Source organism: Vanessa tameamea, chromosome 10 (genome assembly GCF_037043105.1).
Source record: "Vanessa tameamea isolate UH-Manoa-2023 chromosome 10, ilVanTame1 primary haplotype, whole genome shotgun sequence".
Lineage (NCBI taxonomy): Eukaryota > Metazoa > Arthropoda > Insecta > Lepidoptera > Nymphalidae > Vanessa > Vanessa tameamea.
Genome location: NC_087318.1, coordinates 8571085 through 8585914, shown reverse-complemented (window position 1 = coordinate 8585914; position 14830 = coordinate 8571085). Strand labels below are relative to the sequence as shown.

Sequence of the window (14830 nt, the reverse complement as noted above, 5' to 3'; positions counted from 1 at the left end):
TACCTAAAATATGCATAGGTTTAGAAATGATTTTATTCCAATACTAATAATTATCCTGCAAAGTATTTGGACAACAGTCGATAAAATTTTTGAAGCTGACAGCGTCGAAACATATTCAATTCAAATTATATCTAGTTATCGAACAGGATCGCCTGTCAAACCAGTTTCCAAACTCGAGTTGCAGCTGTGATGTCTTGCCAATTAGGTCCTACTATTGAGCTAGAATATGGTCTTGACGAAACAAAACGTCAAAATAGCCGGTAGTGCTTGACGCATTGAATTAATATAACAAGTTATATATATTTCGGTGACTTGACTTACCTAAGTCATTCTAATATAAGTGGTGTCGTCGTGGCTGAGTAGTACGGGGCAACAAAGATTAGAGACCTCAGAATACAAGTTACGACTTATGAGCAGAGCCGTCTCAAGCTATGCTGGGGCCCTTGGGCACCCATGAATTTAGGGCCCTTTTGGTATATATTTACTACCATCTACAAATACTTAGCTTATGGCCAGGCCTTAAGGATAGTTTCAAATAAACGGTGCGGTAATTTTCGTAAATTCGTAGGAATCTAATTGGTTGTACAATCTTATGGCTATTTTATAGTAGGTATATCTATTTCTTTCGTGAAGAGCACGTCTTTCTACTTTTAATATCGACAATCGTCAATAGCCTTTTTTGATTTTATTTCTTACAAATATATCACTTTCGAAAATATACATAGCAGTCAACGTGAGCACAGACGTGAGATAATCAGGAAATTGTTGGTTCTTCGGGGCCCTCTCAGGATGGGGGCCCTGGGCACGTGCCCCATGTGCCCAATGGTAAAGACGGTAATGGTTATGAGTTACATCGGGCTTGTATAAAAATTCCCAATACCAGCACGAAATTGGCAGTGTTATACTTTGCCGTTATAATTTGCCGTTGGTCCTATTCTTTAAATTTCTCCACTGACTCTACTCGTATCTAAGTGCCGTCCCATTAGATTATGAAAGTGATGAAGCAGAGGAGCACTCGTGTAATGTAACTAAATGTTTGGCACTATTATAGTGCATATTATATAATATTTCGCATCTGTAAGTTGTTGCAGATGACCATGGGCGGTGGTAGTCACTTTCCATCAGGTGCGCCTCCTGCTCGTTTGATGGACTGGTTATGGATATATGCAACACCGGAGTGTTTTAGCCAGAGTGTGTTGCCAGCCTTTTATGAATAAACAGATTCTTATGAAGGTTTCCAAGAAAAAACACCGGCGAAAGATGGATGGAATGGTTGTGCTAGGCAGAAAATGCCTAAAACCGAATGGTGGATATCTAGAATTCAAGATGATGTGAATGAATTTTAGAATTATGAAGCGATATCCGATGGTAAAAGTTGAAAATTCGTATGATTGACCCAATAATTAATTTGTAATAATAATTAACTTGATATTTTTTTTTACCGAGTAGTCGTATTCGGTAAAATTCATAATCAGTCCATCACTAGTCACAAAACAATTAATTTTATAGACACACTAAAGCAAATAGCAGCACTACTGCAGATAACATAAATTATCTTCCTAAGATAAAACGTACCTCGCCATTATATGGTTTCAGTATAATTTTAGTCAGCCTTAGCGAATTCAGTATTGTGATATAATGTAATGGGGATCCATTAAGTAAGTACTTAATTTATTATTATAAAAATGATATTATGATATTATACGAGGCTGAGTAAAATTATATAAATTATAATAGCTGCTGCGCATAGGCTAATCCTCTTTTGGATTTAGCAGAATATGGTCGTGAAAAGATTATTATCACATAATCTGTGCTAATAAGAAACGAAACTTCTTTTTATATTTCCTAACTGAAAAAACGACTTAATTAATATAATGTAATATCAGATGATGAGAAGATTATGGTATATATACCTAATACATGCCAACGGTTTTGTTTGTAACATATTATGTACTAGCTGTTACCCGCGGCTTTGCCCGCGTAGAATATGAATATATTTACAAATTAACTTAAAATGTTACGTTAATGTAATACCTCTTTGTATACCACATTGGTGTGTATTTCAGCCCTTAGGGTAGAATATCCAGAAACGCTTAAATGCGAATCAACTCATATTTAATCGGTAGCTAAAAATAAAATTTCGCCCTTCTAACTTCAAAATGAACGACTTCCAGACTAACCTGAATACGAAATGTTAACAACTATTTTGCCCTTTAGGCCTAAAATATCAAGAAACGCTTAAATACGTATCTACTCATTTTTAATCAGTAGTTCAAAAATAAAGTTTCATGCTTCTAACTTCAAAATGACGGACTTCCAGAGTAACCTGTATACGGAATGTCAAACTCTATTTCTCCCCTTAAGCGTAAAATATCGAGAAAAGCTTATATACGTATCTACTCATTTTTAATCAGTATCCCAAAAACAACTTCTTGTTTTTAATTTAAAAATGACGGACTTCCATAAAAACTTTCACCCCTTATTTCACCCCCTCAGAAGTAGAATATCAAGAAACGCTTAAATACGTATCTACTCATTTTTAATCAGTAGCCCATAAATAAAGTTTCATGCTTCTAACTTAAAAAATGACGGATTTCCAGACTAACCTAAATAAAAAATGTCCTACCCCTATTAAACCCCTTAGAGGTAGAATATCTAGAGACACTTAAATACGTATATAATTATTTTTCATCAGTATCCCAAAAATAAAGTTTCATGTTTCTATCTTAAAAATGACGGACTTCTAAACAAACTTTCAACCCTTATATCAGCCCCGTAGGGGTAGAATATGCAGAAACACTTAAATAAGTATCTACTCCTTTTTAATCAGTATCCCAAAAATAAAGTTTCATGTTTCTAACTTAAAAAAATCCATACGAATGTTCAACCCCTATTTCACTCATTTAGAGGTAGAATATCCAAAATTCCCTCCCGCGTGGGTGTCATGATATATTATTTTATAAGTGTACAGCCTAAAATATAAGTTTTATGCTTCTAGTTCTAAAAATTCTAAACATGACAATACTTTCAACAACTTACAACCTTTCATCCTCCTTTTCAACACTTTACAGCACTTTTTTCCAAATAAAAAGCCTATGTCCTTTCTCAGGCTCTAGACTATTTGTGTACCTAATTCCATTTAAATAGTTTTGGCGTGAAAGCGAGACAGACAGACAGACAAAGTTACTTTCGCATTTATAATATTAGTATGGAAGTATGGATTGTTATTTCAATCGCTAGAGAGCTCCGATAATAACCGCGTCCGATCGCTGCTAAATTCAAAGTGCTACCAGCTACAGAGAGAACCGCGGCCTCCGACGCGCCTATAGCACGCTCCCGCCGCCCCGGCTGGCCGGTACCACCGCAAACGCTACGTTCCGCAATTTTTAAATCTGTAATATCTTCGAAAATATTCATTTAAATCATATGCTGTAAAGGGTCATATAGATCAATATTAAATCAACAATGTATTTAAGGTATTTCATTGGATAAGGACTAATGCTGTATAGGTTAAAATCGCTTCGAAAAGTAGCCAATATTTGTGGTAAAAAATAAATAACAAAAAAATGTTATTGTGGGTTATCACTTACAGATAGACACATACCATCGCGGACTTTTTTGTAGACAATTTTGAGGTGTATTGTACACCTCTGTACATATCTGTAGTACATTATTTTGATCTATCTCATAGTGTTCAGCCAGCGTTTGCAATGTAAGCGCAAAAAAATTATTAATTAAGACATCACATTAGAAACTTTTAAAATTATCATTTAAAATTAACATGTTATTTAACTATATTGTCTATGTATTATATACAAAAACCTTCCTCTCGAATCACTCTATCTATTAAAATAAAACCGCATCAAAATCCGTTGCGTAGTTTTAAAGATTTAAGCGTACAAAGGGACATATGGACAGAGAAAGCGACTTTGTTTTATACTATGTAAAGATATATTGGAAGTAGTTTTAGGCTTGAAATAAGACTATCAATACTGTTTTTTTTAAATAAATAAGGTAGGCAAGTATCACGACAAAGGTACTCTGAAGACATTACAAATATCTATATACATTATCAAAGTCTACTCAATAATTAGGCGCTACACTTGCTTAATTATTATAAAAAATATGCTATCTCGGAAAAGAATACCTCAGACCCAGAAATAATGTACGAGAAAAAGTCAGCTGGATTATATTTATGGTTTTCATATTAATAACTTTGGTATATAATATAACAAATAATATACTTAGTAATATTATATTCGCAATGTCCGTATGGCTATCATTTCATTTCCAAAGTGTGCTATCATCGTTTAAAAAGTAACTAATTTTGTAATTAATGAAAAAAAATTGTAATATCCACACCACATGAACTAACTTTCCCATTTCATTATAGTAATATTATTAATCCTACTTAATCAAGTATTAGACATCACAAGTTATAATATAATATATGATATACGTTCCTGCTTTGTGTTTATTATACTTATGGAGGTTGGTATGTTACAGATTATAATTTATGAGAAATCTTTTAACAAACATACAAAGGTAACCAATATTAAATTTATATCGAAAAGCGTTTGTTATTTTTCTTTACTTGTTAATGAATGTTTAACCCCAGTTGATATGCGGAAATAGCTCTCTTCTGCATGATGAAATCTTATTATTGATATCAGGGGGATCAGTCCAGGGTATAAGGCTATTGGATATTACACAGTGGAAATAATTGAATGTATTTTAAGCGAGCCGTGCCTAACTCGGTTTCGTCTTATTTTGTTTACCCCGAATACTGCGAAGTCGTGTCTCGCAAATCTATTAATACGAGGGCCCCATTGGCGCCCAGAATTATTCATGGAGTGTCATTGTCATACAATACTATTTTAAGTTTGTTAGATAATGCATATCATTTATATTTAAGAAAAAAATAAATAGATTAAGAATCCTGAGTGAATTCTTTATTAACTAGAGCCCTGGAAGTACATAATCAGCACTGCACTAGGTATGAGCATAATTAAGGCAACTACAGTATGAAGGTAATCAGTGACAATACGTATGCAGAGCAACCATAAAAGTACCTATCAGTAAAACGATTTTGTTCATTATCTGATTTACATATTAATAATAATCTTAGAAAAATTTTTTACAACTACACATATCTGACTAGCAAAATTAATAAGTAATGCTATTATTATTAGAATACTTTTAGACTGGGTCCACAGAGGGCGCTATTTTGGCGTTTGCTTTCACTGTCACCGAAAAATTTAATAGTGGCGACCTAGCAGTATTTCTTGAACTTAAAAAAGTTTTCGACTCTGTAACCGCCCTTCTACACAGGCTAGAAAATATTGGAGTAAAGGGCATGCCCCAGTGAACGTACGCACGTAATTAAAATAGGTGAAGTCAGCAAATCAGAGGAAATGGTCACGTTTGGAGTCGGAGAAGGAAGTATCTTCAGTCCGTCTATTAGTCGTTTATATGAATAGTTTCAGCAATATGAAGATCGATGGCGCCCATATATATCTGCAATATTCTGCTGATTTGCTGATAGTGTTGTTGTCTTTGCTGGAAAAACATGGAACAGCGTTCAAAAACTGCAAAAAGAACTGGCAACAATAGCAGCTTGGCTTAACCATAATCTAACCCTCAACATAACAACAAATCCCTACCACTAATATAACCATTAATATATTAATACTAAGAATGAATTAAGTAACTAACACTAACTATCTAGTCATAACATACGATCAAAGGCTTTCATGGTACATGGGCATAGTACTTATAATGATCTGTTCATTATAAGTTCTATGCCCGTTAGAAAATTAATTTGGAAAATAAACTAAGAGGATATGGAAGCCATGTTACACTGTTCAAAACTGAGATCAGTCGAACACACTTTAGTCAGTTAAATATGCTGTACCCCAGCGTGTCGATCCCAAGATTAGTTGTTAGGTTGACTAAATCTGACTTTACATACACAATATATGTGTGGGTGTGCGTGACCCACAAATACATATCATGTAATACAAAAATTGTGTAAATTATGAAATAAACATTTTTATTTTTATTAAATTGGATTTATTTTATTTAAGGTAGGTTTTCCGACTGCAAACGGGCCACATAATGGTAAGTTTTCGCTACCACCAGTAGACATCAGCAGTGTTAGGAATATAAACCATTACCATACATAGCCAAAGCGCCATCTACCTGGGGAACTAAGAAAATGTCGTTTATGCCTGTAATTACGCTGTCTCACTCAACATTCAAACCGGAATAAGAAGTATTGCTGTTTCTCAGTAGAATATATGATGATTAGTTCCTAACCAGTCGGGCTTGCAAAAAGACAGTAGGTCTTATTATATTCTTATAGAAAGAAGAACCTAAATATTAGATAGCTCGTGCAAATTATTGTATTTTATTTAATGTCCGACCGAAAGTTCGGTTTCGGTTGAGTTTCGGCAAAAAAATCGTTTTCGGCAGTAAACTTGCCGAAACTGCGTTCGGGAGTTGCCACGCTGTGCTCGGTCATGATCGGAGCGGTAATTGTCTAATCATATCGTGACTTGCATGTATTCGCAATGCGCTTTGTTTGTTGTGAGTTGGGACTGGGATATTATTAAAAATCTTACTGAGGTACTAAAGTTTTTTATGAACCTACACTTGATCTGTCATATGATAACGCATGCATTTCCCTTGCAATTCCTTTGATATCACTATTAAATAGGAAGCTGCAAACTAGAGACGAAAATGAAAGCAAAGTAATGAAAAACATGAAAACACGGTTGCATGAATCAATGAATCGAAAATTTGCATACGTCAAAGGACATCCTGTTCTAATAACCGCAACATTACTGGATCCAAGTTTTAGAAGCACATATCTGAATTCTGATGAAGTTGACATTGCTACCTTAGAAATAGAAAACCATTTGAGGATTTACACGGACGATGTTAGTTATACAATAAGTGAAAACTGACATTCTGAAAAATCACAGCCATCTTGTACATCTAGAATATCGTCTCCCGAAAAGGCGGAAGGCGGACGCCCATGATAAACCTACTTGTAATTTAATAGGAACCTTTGGTGTGCAGAACAGTGATTGTTTATCCCAAATTAAGACAACCATTCAAGCATAATTGTCAGAACCAAAAAAAAACTTAAAACAGACTGATTATCATTATGTTTAGATCTCTATTTTCCCTCTAAACATGACTCCTGTAAGAAACTTTCGGTTTCGGTCGAAACTGAGACCGTTGCCGAAATTCGGTTTCGGTCGTAAAAACCAGTTTCGGTCGGACACTAATTTTATTGTAAAAAATGCTTTATTATCTTATTTGTTCTTTATTACCTACATATACGAAAGTGCCGGTTCAGTGGATGTATAAACGCTATCATTGACAATTTTGATGATACAAATTAAATTTTGATAAAAAACAATAACAAACTAGTAAATATAAATCGAGCTAAACTTACCGTTAATTTAATCCAATTATTACTGTTAATTATACACACATATACGACACGGTAACATTTTCTGTAGACATATTAGAGATTTGCTTAGGTATTAATAGGTTAAGCTAATCATTATATGTACTATATATGTAACTAGCTTCTCCTTGCCTTCGCTTTTGGTTTATGGCAGAATAAAATATAGCCTACCCAATTCGTATGTGTCAAAAGAGCTGGCTAAGAATGCCATCAGGATGTTAACAACTCTTATGTTAGCAAAAAACTGCACCACCACCAGCATTGTTTTCAAAATTAGTTTTCTTATAAATAAAAAAGTCATATTGCATCCTGCTCGCGCTAAATGATAAGAAACTGGTATTATATCTAAACATATGGAAATATAAAGATTATTTGATCGATTGCTCAATTGCGACATAGATACATAAATTGTCAGTGTATAAAACTTGCAAGGTTATCAAAATGGTTTGTTTGGCAACAGACCAAATTATGGTAACTGGTGATATAATTGCTTAAAACATTAAATGTTACAGAATAATTCTAAAAATGGCAGTTACAACAATTGAACAAGGAAAGATAAAAGGAGTTCTGTGTGACAGTAAAAATGGCACATACTATGCGTTTAAAGGAATTCCATATGCAAAGCCGCCGCTCGGACCATTAAGATTCAAGGTATGCCAGTATGCATAACAAAACATCAACATTCGATAGTTGTTTTATCATTTATGGATTCGAGACACATCACTAATTTGTTTTTAACCTAACCATACAGCCCAACTTCGGATGTGACCTATTCAAGATATTACCTAATACGAAATGTATATATAATACTATACAAAATATATTTAAAAAATCCGTTACCATAACCGTTTTGACCCTACCTAATTAATTTAATGCTTTAATTAAGTAATAATTATTATTTTCAAATTACAATATTTTATATTGTACTGAATATATCGCTATTAAATACGCTTTTAATTAATAGGGCGCCGAATCCGAGACCTAATTATGAATAACTAGCGACTCGCCCCGGCTCACCCGCTGTAATTTATTGATGAAAGAAAACGATAATGTTAAAAATATATTTGATACCCTAAGTATAGTTAACTAAAAGTAGCATTCAGGGATAACTTACCATTCTACGAGTGACATTTGTTTACAATTGGATTATTAACTCTACATAAAAACAAACAAATTTTACCTCTTTATAAATATATGTTATTATAAATAAGAACGTGTTTTGACGATGTTGTTATTCAAATGTATATCATATCTATGCATATAGCTTATTAATGTTTATAAAGTACATAAAATATTATATAAGTACCTTACATACCTGTTTCCGTCCTCGTTGTATCGAACTTACAACACACAGCAATAGGTATCCACATTTTATTTTAAGTTTTATTTTCATATAATCCGTAAATATATTGTTTATCATATATAACAGGCTCCGCAACCCCCAGAGTCATGGAAAGGTATTCGGGACGCATCAGAGCATGGACCTGTGTGCCCTCAATTTAACGAACGTTTACAAAGTATCGAGACTGGCAGCGAAGATTGTCTTTACCTTAATGTATATTCTAAATCAGTCCGACCCACTTCTCCCATGCCCGTGATGGTATGGATTCACGGAGGAGCTTATTACACGGGATCTGGAAACTCTGATTTCTATGGTCCTGATTTTTTTATGAAGCATGACGTTATCCTGGTAACATTTAATTACCGATTGGAAGTCCTTGGATTTTTATGTCTTGATAATGAAGAGGTACCTGGTAACGCAGGTTTAAAAGATCAAGTAGCTGCGCTGCGATGGGTTAAAGATAACATAAGTGCGTTTGGAGGTAATGCAAATAACATTACGATCTTCGGCTGCAGTGCTGGCGCTGCATCGGTTTCATTTCATTTAATTTCTAAAATGAGCAATGGATTGTTCAACAAAGCAATATGTCAAAGCGGCGTTTGTCTTAATGACTGGGCCTACAGTATATACGGTCTTCAGCGAGCGTTTCAACTAGGAAGATTGTTAGGTAAAAATACCGAAGATACGACAGAGTTATTGGAATTCTTAAGAAATGTCCCAGTGTCTTCATTAGTCAATATTAAATTGCCCTTGGTCGAAACTTATCACAGAGATATCACGGACAGCATATTTTTCGCGCCTGTTATTGAAAAATCTGATCTGAAAGTTGAAAAATTTATCACTGAATCTCCAATTGATCTTGTTAAAAGAGGAAGTTTCGCAAAAGTACCTCTAATTGTTGGGTATACCTCCGGAGAAGGAATAGAGTTAGGAAAAAGTTTTCCTGCCACTTTAGATTTTTTAACAACTTTAGGCGCTGTGGTACCGAGAGAATTAAAACTAAAATTCGATACAGAAAAATTAAAGGCCGCTGATGATAAAATTCGCAACTTTTATTTTAAAGGCAAACAACTAAATGCAGATATGATTAAAGAGGTAGTTAATTTGGAAACGGACAAGTTGTTCGCGTACAATGTTACTAGATTCGCACGTTATTACAAATTTTTCACCTCCATGCCCGTGTATTTATATAAAATGACGGTTGAAACGGAACGAAATTTTACTAAAAAAGTATATAAAATGGAATTTATACCTGGAGTTTGTCACGCAGACGACCTCCCGTACCTTTTTCACATTACCTGTTTTGATATTCCATTGACAAAGGAATCGAAACGTGTTGTAGAACAATTCGTCCAATTATGGTATAACTTTGCTTCAACGGGGTACGTGTCCGATACAAGTACTTTTGTTATGTACACTACATACATCACAGAAACATATATATTTTATTTTGTTCTAGAAACCCAACATCAACAAACGTTGGCGTTGAGTGGAAACAGTTTACGGATAAAGAACGACAGTGCCTCATCATAGACAAGACACTAAAATGTATTTTGAATATTGATGCAGAGAATATGAATTTATGGGAAAATATTTTCGAAGAAACTGGATTGCTTTGAATTTGTTTTTAAATCTAATAAAATGCTTGTAATGTAATAATGATTCAAGTGGCAATATGAAAACCACGTCTATTTTTTATTGACATATTAACAAATTATTTTATATCTTACATTATACTTGAATTAAAAAAAAATACCCTTTAGTGGAATATACTTATAATGAACTTAATACATTGTAGTTGTTTTAATAGCTGTTAAATTGTATGATATTATAATGTGTACTGCAAAACCGTAAGATAATCTTCATTAAATTTGTGAATAATTTATTTCTATGATTTTAAGTTATTCTGTTTTGAAACAAGTAAATAAAAGTGTTATACGAAAACATACATATCTATTTTTCTCCTAAATTTATAATATTAAGATCATTTTGCACACTTCAAAGCGAACCAAAGAACTCTTGCAGTGCTCTATTCTTGGTTTTTGCACTGATACACTCATTCGGCTTTTTTAAGGATATTGCAGTATACATATACATCAACCCAACATCGCTAACAGAAGAACAAATATTTTCTGCATACAAAGGATCTTACTTGAAACATTTCAAATTTTAAATGTTTATAATCAAAAAATTTGTAAAGAATTTCACCTATGGGTAAACACTGAATACAAATCGTCGTGTTAATTGTGCGCTTTAACCTACTGGACATAACTTTTAGAATCACCTCTATAATCTATATACTTAGATACATCAGTACAATGCAATAAACATGTTCACAATAGGATTCTCGTTATACATGTAAATATCTAAAGAGCTATGATAGGAAAAGCGCACAAGTTATCAGATGTATTGAATTAGTATCGTCCGGAGCGCGAGTTGCGCGGCGGCTCGCGGCGACGCTCACGCGAGCGCGAGCGGCGGCGGCGGTCGCGCGAGCGGCTGCGCGAGCGGCGCCCGCCTTTGCGTCGCGCGTACAGGTATCTGAAAACAGAGTTTATTCATATTTCCTTTGCCTTCCAGAAGTGAAGTATTCGAAAAGATATTCTATTCTCATAATATTAGGTCTATATCTATGAAAAAACCGTTTTTATGAAATAAGTTGTATGTGTATGTAATTTTTCATCTATATCATTTATTTCTAACAATCACAGATGAAATCTGCATGGATGCCAACACTGTAGCAGTTTATTGGTGGCACTTTCTTGAAGAAATTAGTTTGGACAGGAGGCAACTAATTTTTATTGCCTCTCAAATATATTTTTTTCATGCCAAGAAGTTATTCAAATTCTGAAAAAGTAACAGTCTGTAGGCACAAGGACTGTAGAGTGTGATGCGTGATGGACATCTTCTACCCCAGCTCTTGTAACTTGGTGGTAGTCTGCTGTGCATAGGTCAGTCAAGAGGGATTGACCAAAACAGGTTAGTGATGTGCGAGGTTCTCCATCATTGTATTCAGTTGTTCACATCACATATCTGCAGTAATGCTTGTCCCGCTAGCGGTCATTGACTTCATGGGGCACCTTTCAATTTGTCAAGCTTTCTTACCTTGCCAAATTACCAAATACAAATAGACCAATATTGTTTTGATGCTAACAGAGGTATATTGAGATTCGTCAAACAAAATACAGCAATTTCATAAAGACCAATTATTATGGATTATCAGAATTATCTGATCTCTCATCATCATCAAATAATCTTAAACCAATTCAATGTTATAAAATTTTCCTATAATTACCTCCGAAGCTCCCTTGAAATAGGTTTAAGGTGCATAAAGTTGCAAAAACCACTCCGTGTACACTCTCCCATCTCATACTGGCGGCAGCATGCCTCACGGAAATCTGTCACAGGTGAAAGCTCTGCATATACAGGCCGACCACCAAACCAACGGTTGTTAAGATCATTAACAGCCTTCTCTGCATCTTCTTCCCGGCGAAACTAAAATCATTTAACAATAATAAAACTTTATTCCAAAACAGTTTTTACATATTACATACAGTATTACAGTCCTAATTTCTGAACTATAGTCTATTTCAATTATAGATTTCCAAATTTTCTAACTTTAAATTAATCCGAACCATGATTGCACGAGTGTTTGGATTTGTGTGTATATTATTTATATACCAATTAGTAAATGATTGCCACCACTACAAAATTATGAACATGCTGCAGGAACACTTTTAAAATATATATTTTTTTGTTAGGGTGATTCATTTATAGAAACAACATTTTAAATTACAAAACTATTTACTATCAAATAATCTAAAAGAAATGTTGAGAATTGTTTATGTTTCTATCCTTTCAATTAATAATTTGATAATATAATTTTACCTTAATGTAAACATTTCCAACTAGGTGATCTCCAAGATTGTCACAAACATTCATTTCTTCTATTTCACCATATTTATCTTCACACTCCACAAATACGTCTTCAAAGAAATTATCATAATGCTCTTGCATCTCCTCATCGGACACATTTGCCACAACCACTAAAACATATTTATTATTTAGCCTACACACATTGCATAATCTATTATCATAAAATAAAACTATGAAAAAAAAAAATTATACAAATATAAATGATGTGAGTAAAAGTTCTGGATAAAAGCTTTGGATAAAGATCTCTTGGAAGTCTATGAGAAATATTGTATGTAATAAAAATAATTCTTTACAATAAGATTACTGTGTAAGGAAACTAAAAAAAGATACTTACAATGACTACCATCCGCAGATTTAGCAGAATTTTGAGGATTCACATACAAATTTTGTAACAAAACTGTTTGAGAGAAAGTTGGCTTATTATGAATTCTTGAACACCGATCCCCATGTCGACAAGCTCCAATTTTAAAGTAAAAGGAGCAATTGACTCTGTTAACAAAACATTTTAGTTCATAACAGTATTAATTCAATGATAAATTCTAACGTATTTTATATAGTGTTCTCGACATCTTTACTAAAAACAACATAACCTTAAAGACAACAATGGAAACTAGGTGCCGAAAAACTTTAAATCAATATCTTTAATTAAATCTCAAAAGGTTTGCAGTTTCGTCAGTAATTTAGTAATACAACTACTTACTTGTCTTTTTCAGTACCAAATATAGCCGCCAAATACTCGGCCATGTTAGTAAAATTATAACAAAATACAAATTTGTCTTAATATTAATATGAGTTTGTCTTAAATAACAATAAATGATTCAATTCCACATATAATCGAACATAAGTTACTCATATCAATTACTTTTAAACCATATAATCTACTTCAATCAAATTGGAACTAAAAACTATTTACTTAATTTCACATTCGCCATTACGGCCATTAATGCCAGCGTCGGGACTCAGAAGTCCCACAGTGATGCCACCTCCTACAGAATTTTCCCCATAGAAACAACTTTAAGTTCTCCTAAATGTCGATTAAAAACTTATGTATTTAGCTTGAGTTCAAATATAAATTTAAAATACATACAAGTAGTAAAAAAGAGCTAATCTATTTATGAGGGTGTATTTTACACATGTACATATATTCATTTAAGATCTAATAATAAAAATGAAATTTAATATTTTTATTTCTTAACATTTATTTCCTCAAATTTAGTTTTTTTTAACGTTTCTCTTTTTTTCTTCGCTATTTTCTTATTTCATTATTTTTAGCAAAAGTATTAAATTTTTCTTTTGTTAATTTTCTCCCCCAAAAAATGTACCCCTAAATTCCTCGTACATCTTGATTCCTCCCAGTTTTAGGGCGAAAATCCCCAAGTAGGCAACACTGACCTCGAAAGCGGACTGGGGCGGGGGAGGGCGTCGATCCAAGATACAACACTATCCACAGATTATATTATTGTTAAATTGAACATTTTTATACATATACATGTTATTTATTATATACATCAAAATGAAACCACAGCTATCAGCCAATAGCCATAATAACATCAACATCAACTTCGTCATTTGGTCAAAGAGTTTCAAAAGAAATAAATACTGCAAAATACAAGTATGTATTTAACAAAATTTCCTACAAATAAATTAGAAGGTAAATAATGTTATCAAAAGCTGTATTTGAAACAAGCTTAGTGCTTATTATATACAATAGTATTATTATGTGAACAAAGAGTATACAATCACTTCGTTTTATATATGAATACATAAATAAATGATATCAAAGAAAGATTCCACATGGTTATATTTCTGTTTTTTGAAGTCACAATAAATGGTCGTTATAAAAAAACTTAATCGATTTGAGATTATTGTAAAAACTTCGAGGATTCAAAAGTAATGATAGAATGGAGTGAGACATTTATAAGTTTATTAAAATACTTAGTAAACATGTACAGGTGTTTGCAAGTATTAAAAAACTCGCGAAAATAATCTTTATATCAATCACAAAAGCTACATAATTATATCAAAACATTTTTTGACATTCAAACGTCAAAACAGTTGGCTTCGACTGTTTT

General features: G+C 33.2%; 2 protein-coding genes across 2 annotated transcripts in view; one reads left to right on the top strand and one right to left on the bottom strand.

The window, feature by feature from the left end:
- Window positions 1-10768, top strand: part of LOC113391500 (juvenile hormone esterase-like) — a 30351-nt gene extending 19583 nt beyond the window's left edge. Inside the window, exons 2-4 of the mRNA XM_064216143.1 lie at window positions 7993-8131; window positions 8910-10204; window positions 10282-10768. Coding sequence (XP_064072213.1) covers window positions 8006-8131; window positions 8910-10204; window positions 10282-10441 — 1581 coding nt within the window. The 5' untranslated portion in view covers window positions 7993-8005 and the 3' untranslated portion in view covers window positions 10442-10768. The remainder of the gene's footprint in view (window positions 1-7992; window positions 8132-8909; window positions 10205-10281) is intronic.
- LOC113391508 (splicing factor U2af 38 kDa subunit) lies at window positions 10578-13738 on the bottom strand. The gene is made up of 5 exons (XM_026627500.2): window positions 13459-13738; window positions 13093-13247; window positions 12711-12868; window positions 12118-12317; window positions 10578-11363 (listed from the first exon to the last, which is right to left on the bottom strand). Exons 1-5 carry the CDS (start codon window positions 13500-13502, stop codon window positions 11237-11239), a joined length of 684 nt encoding a protein of 227 aa, XP_026483285.1. The 5' UTR covers window positions 13503-13738; the 3' UTR covers window positions 10578-11236.
- Between the last annotated feature and the right edge of the window lie 1092 nt (window positions 13739-14830).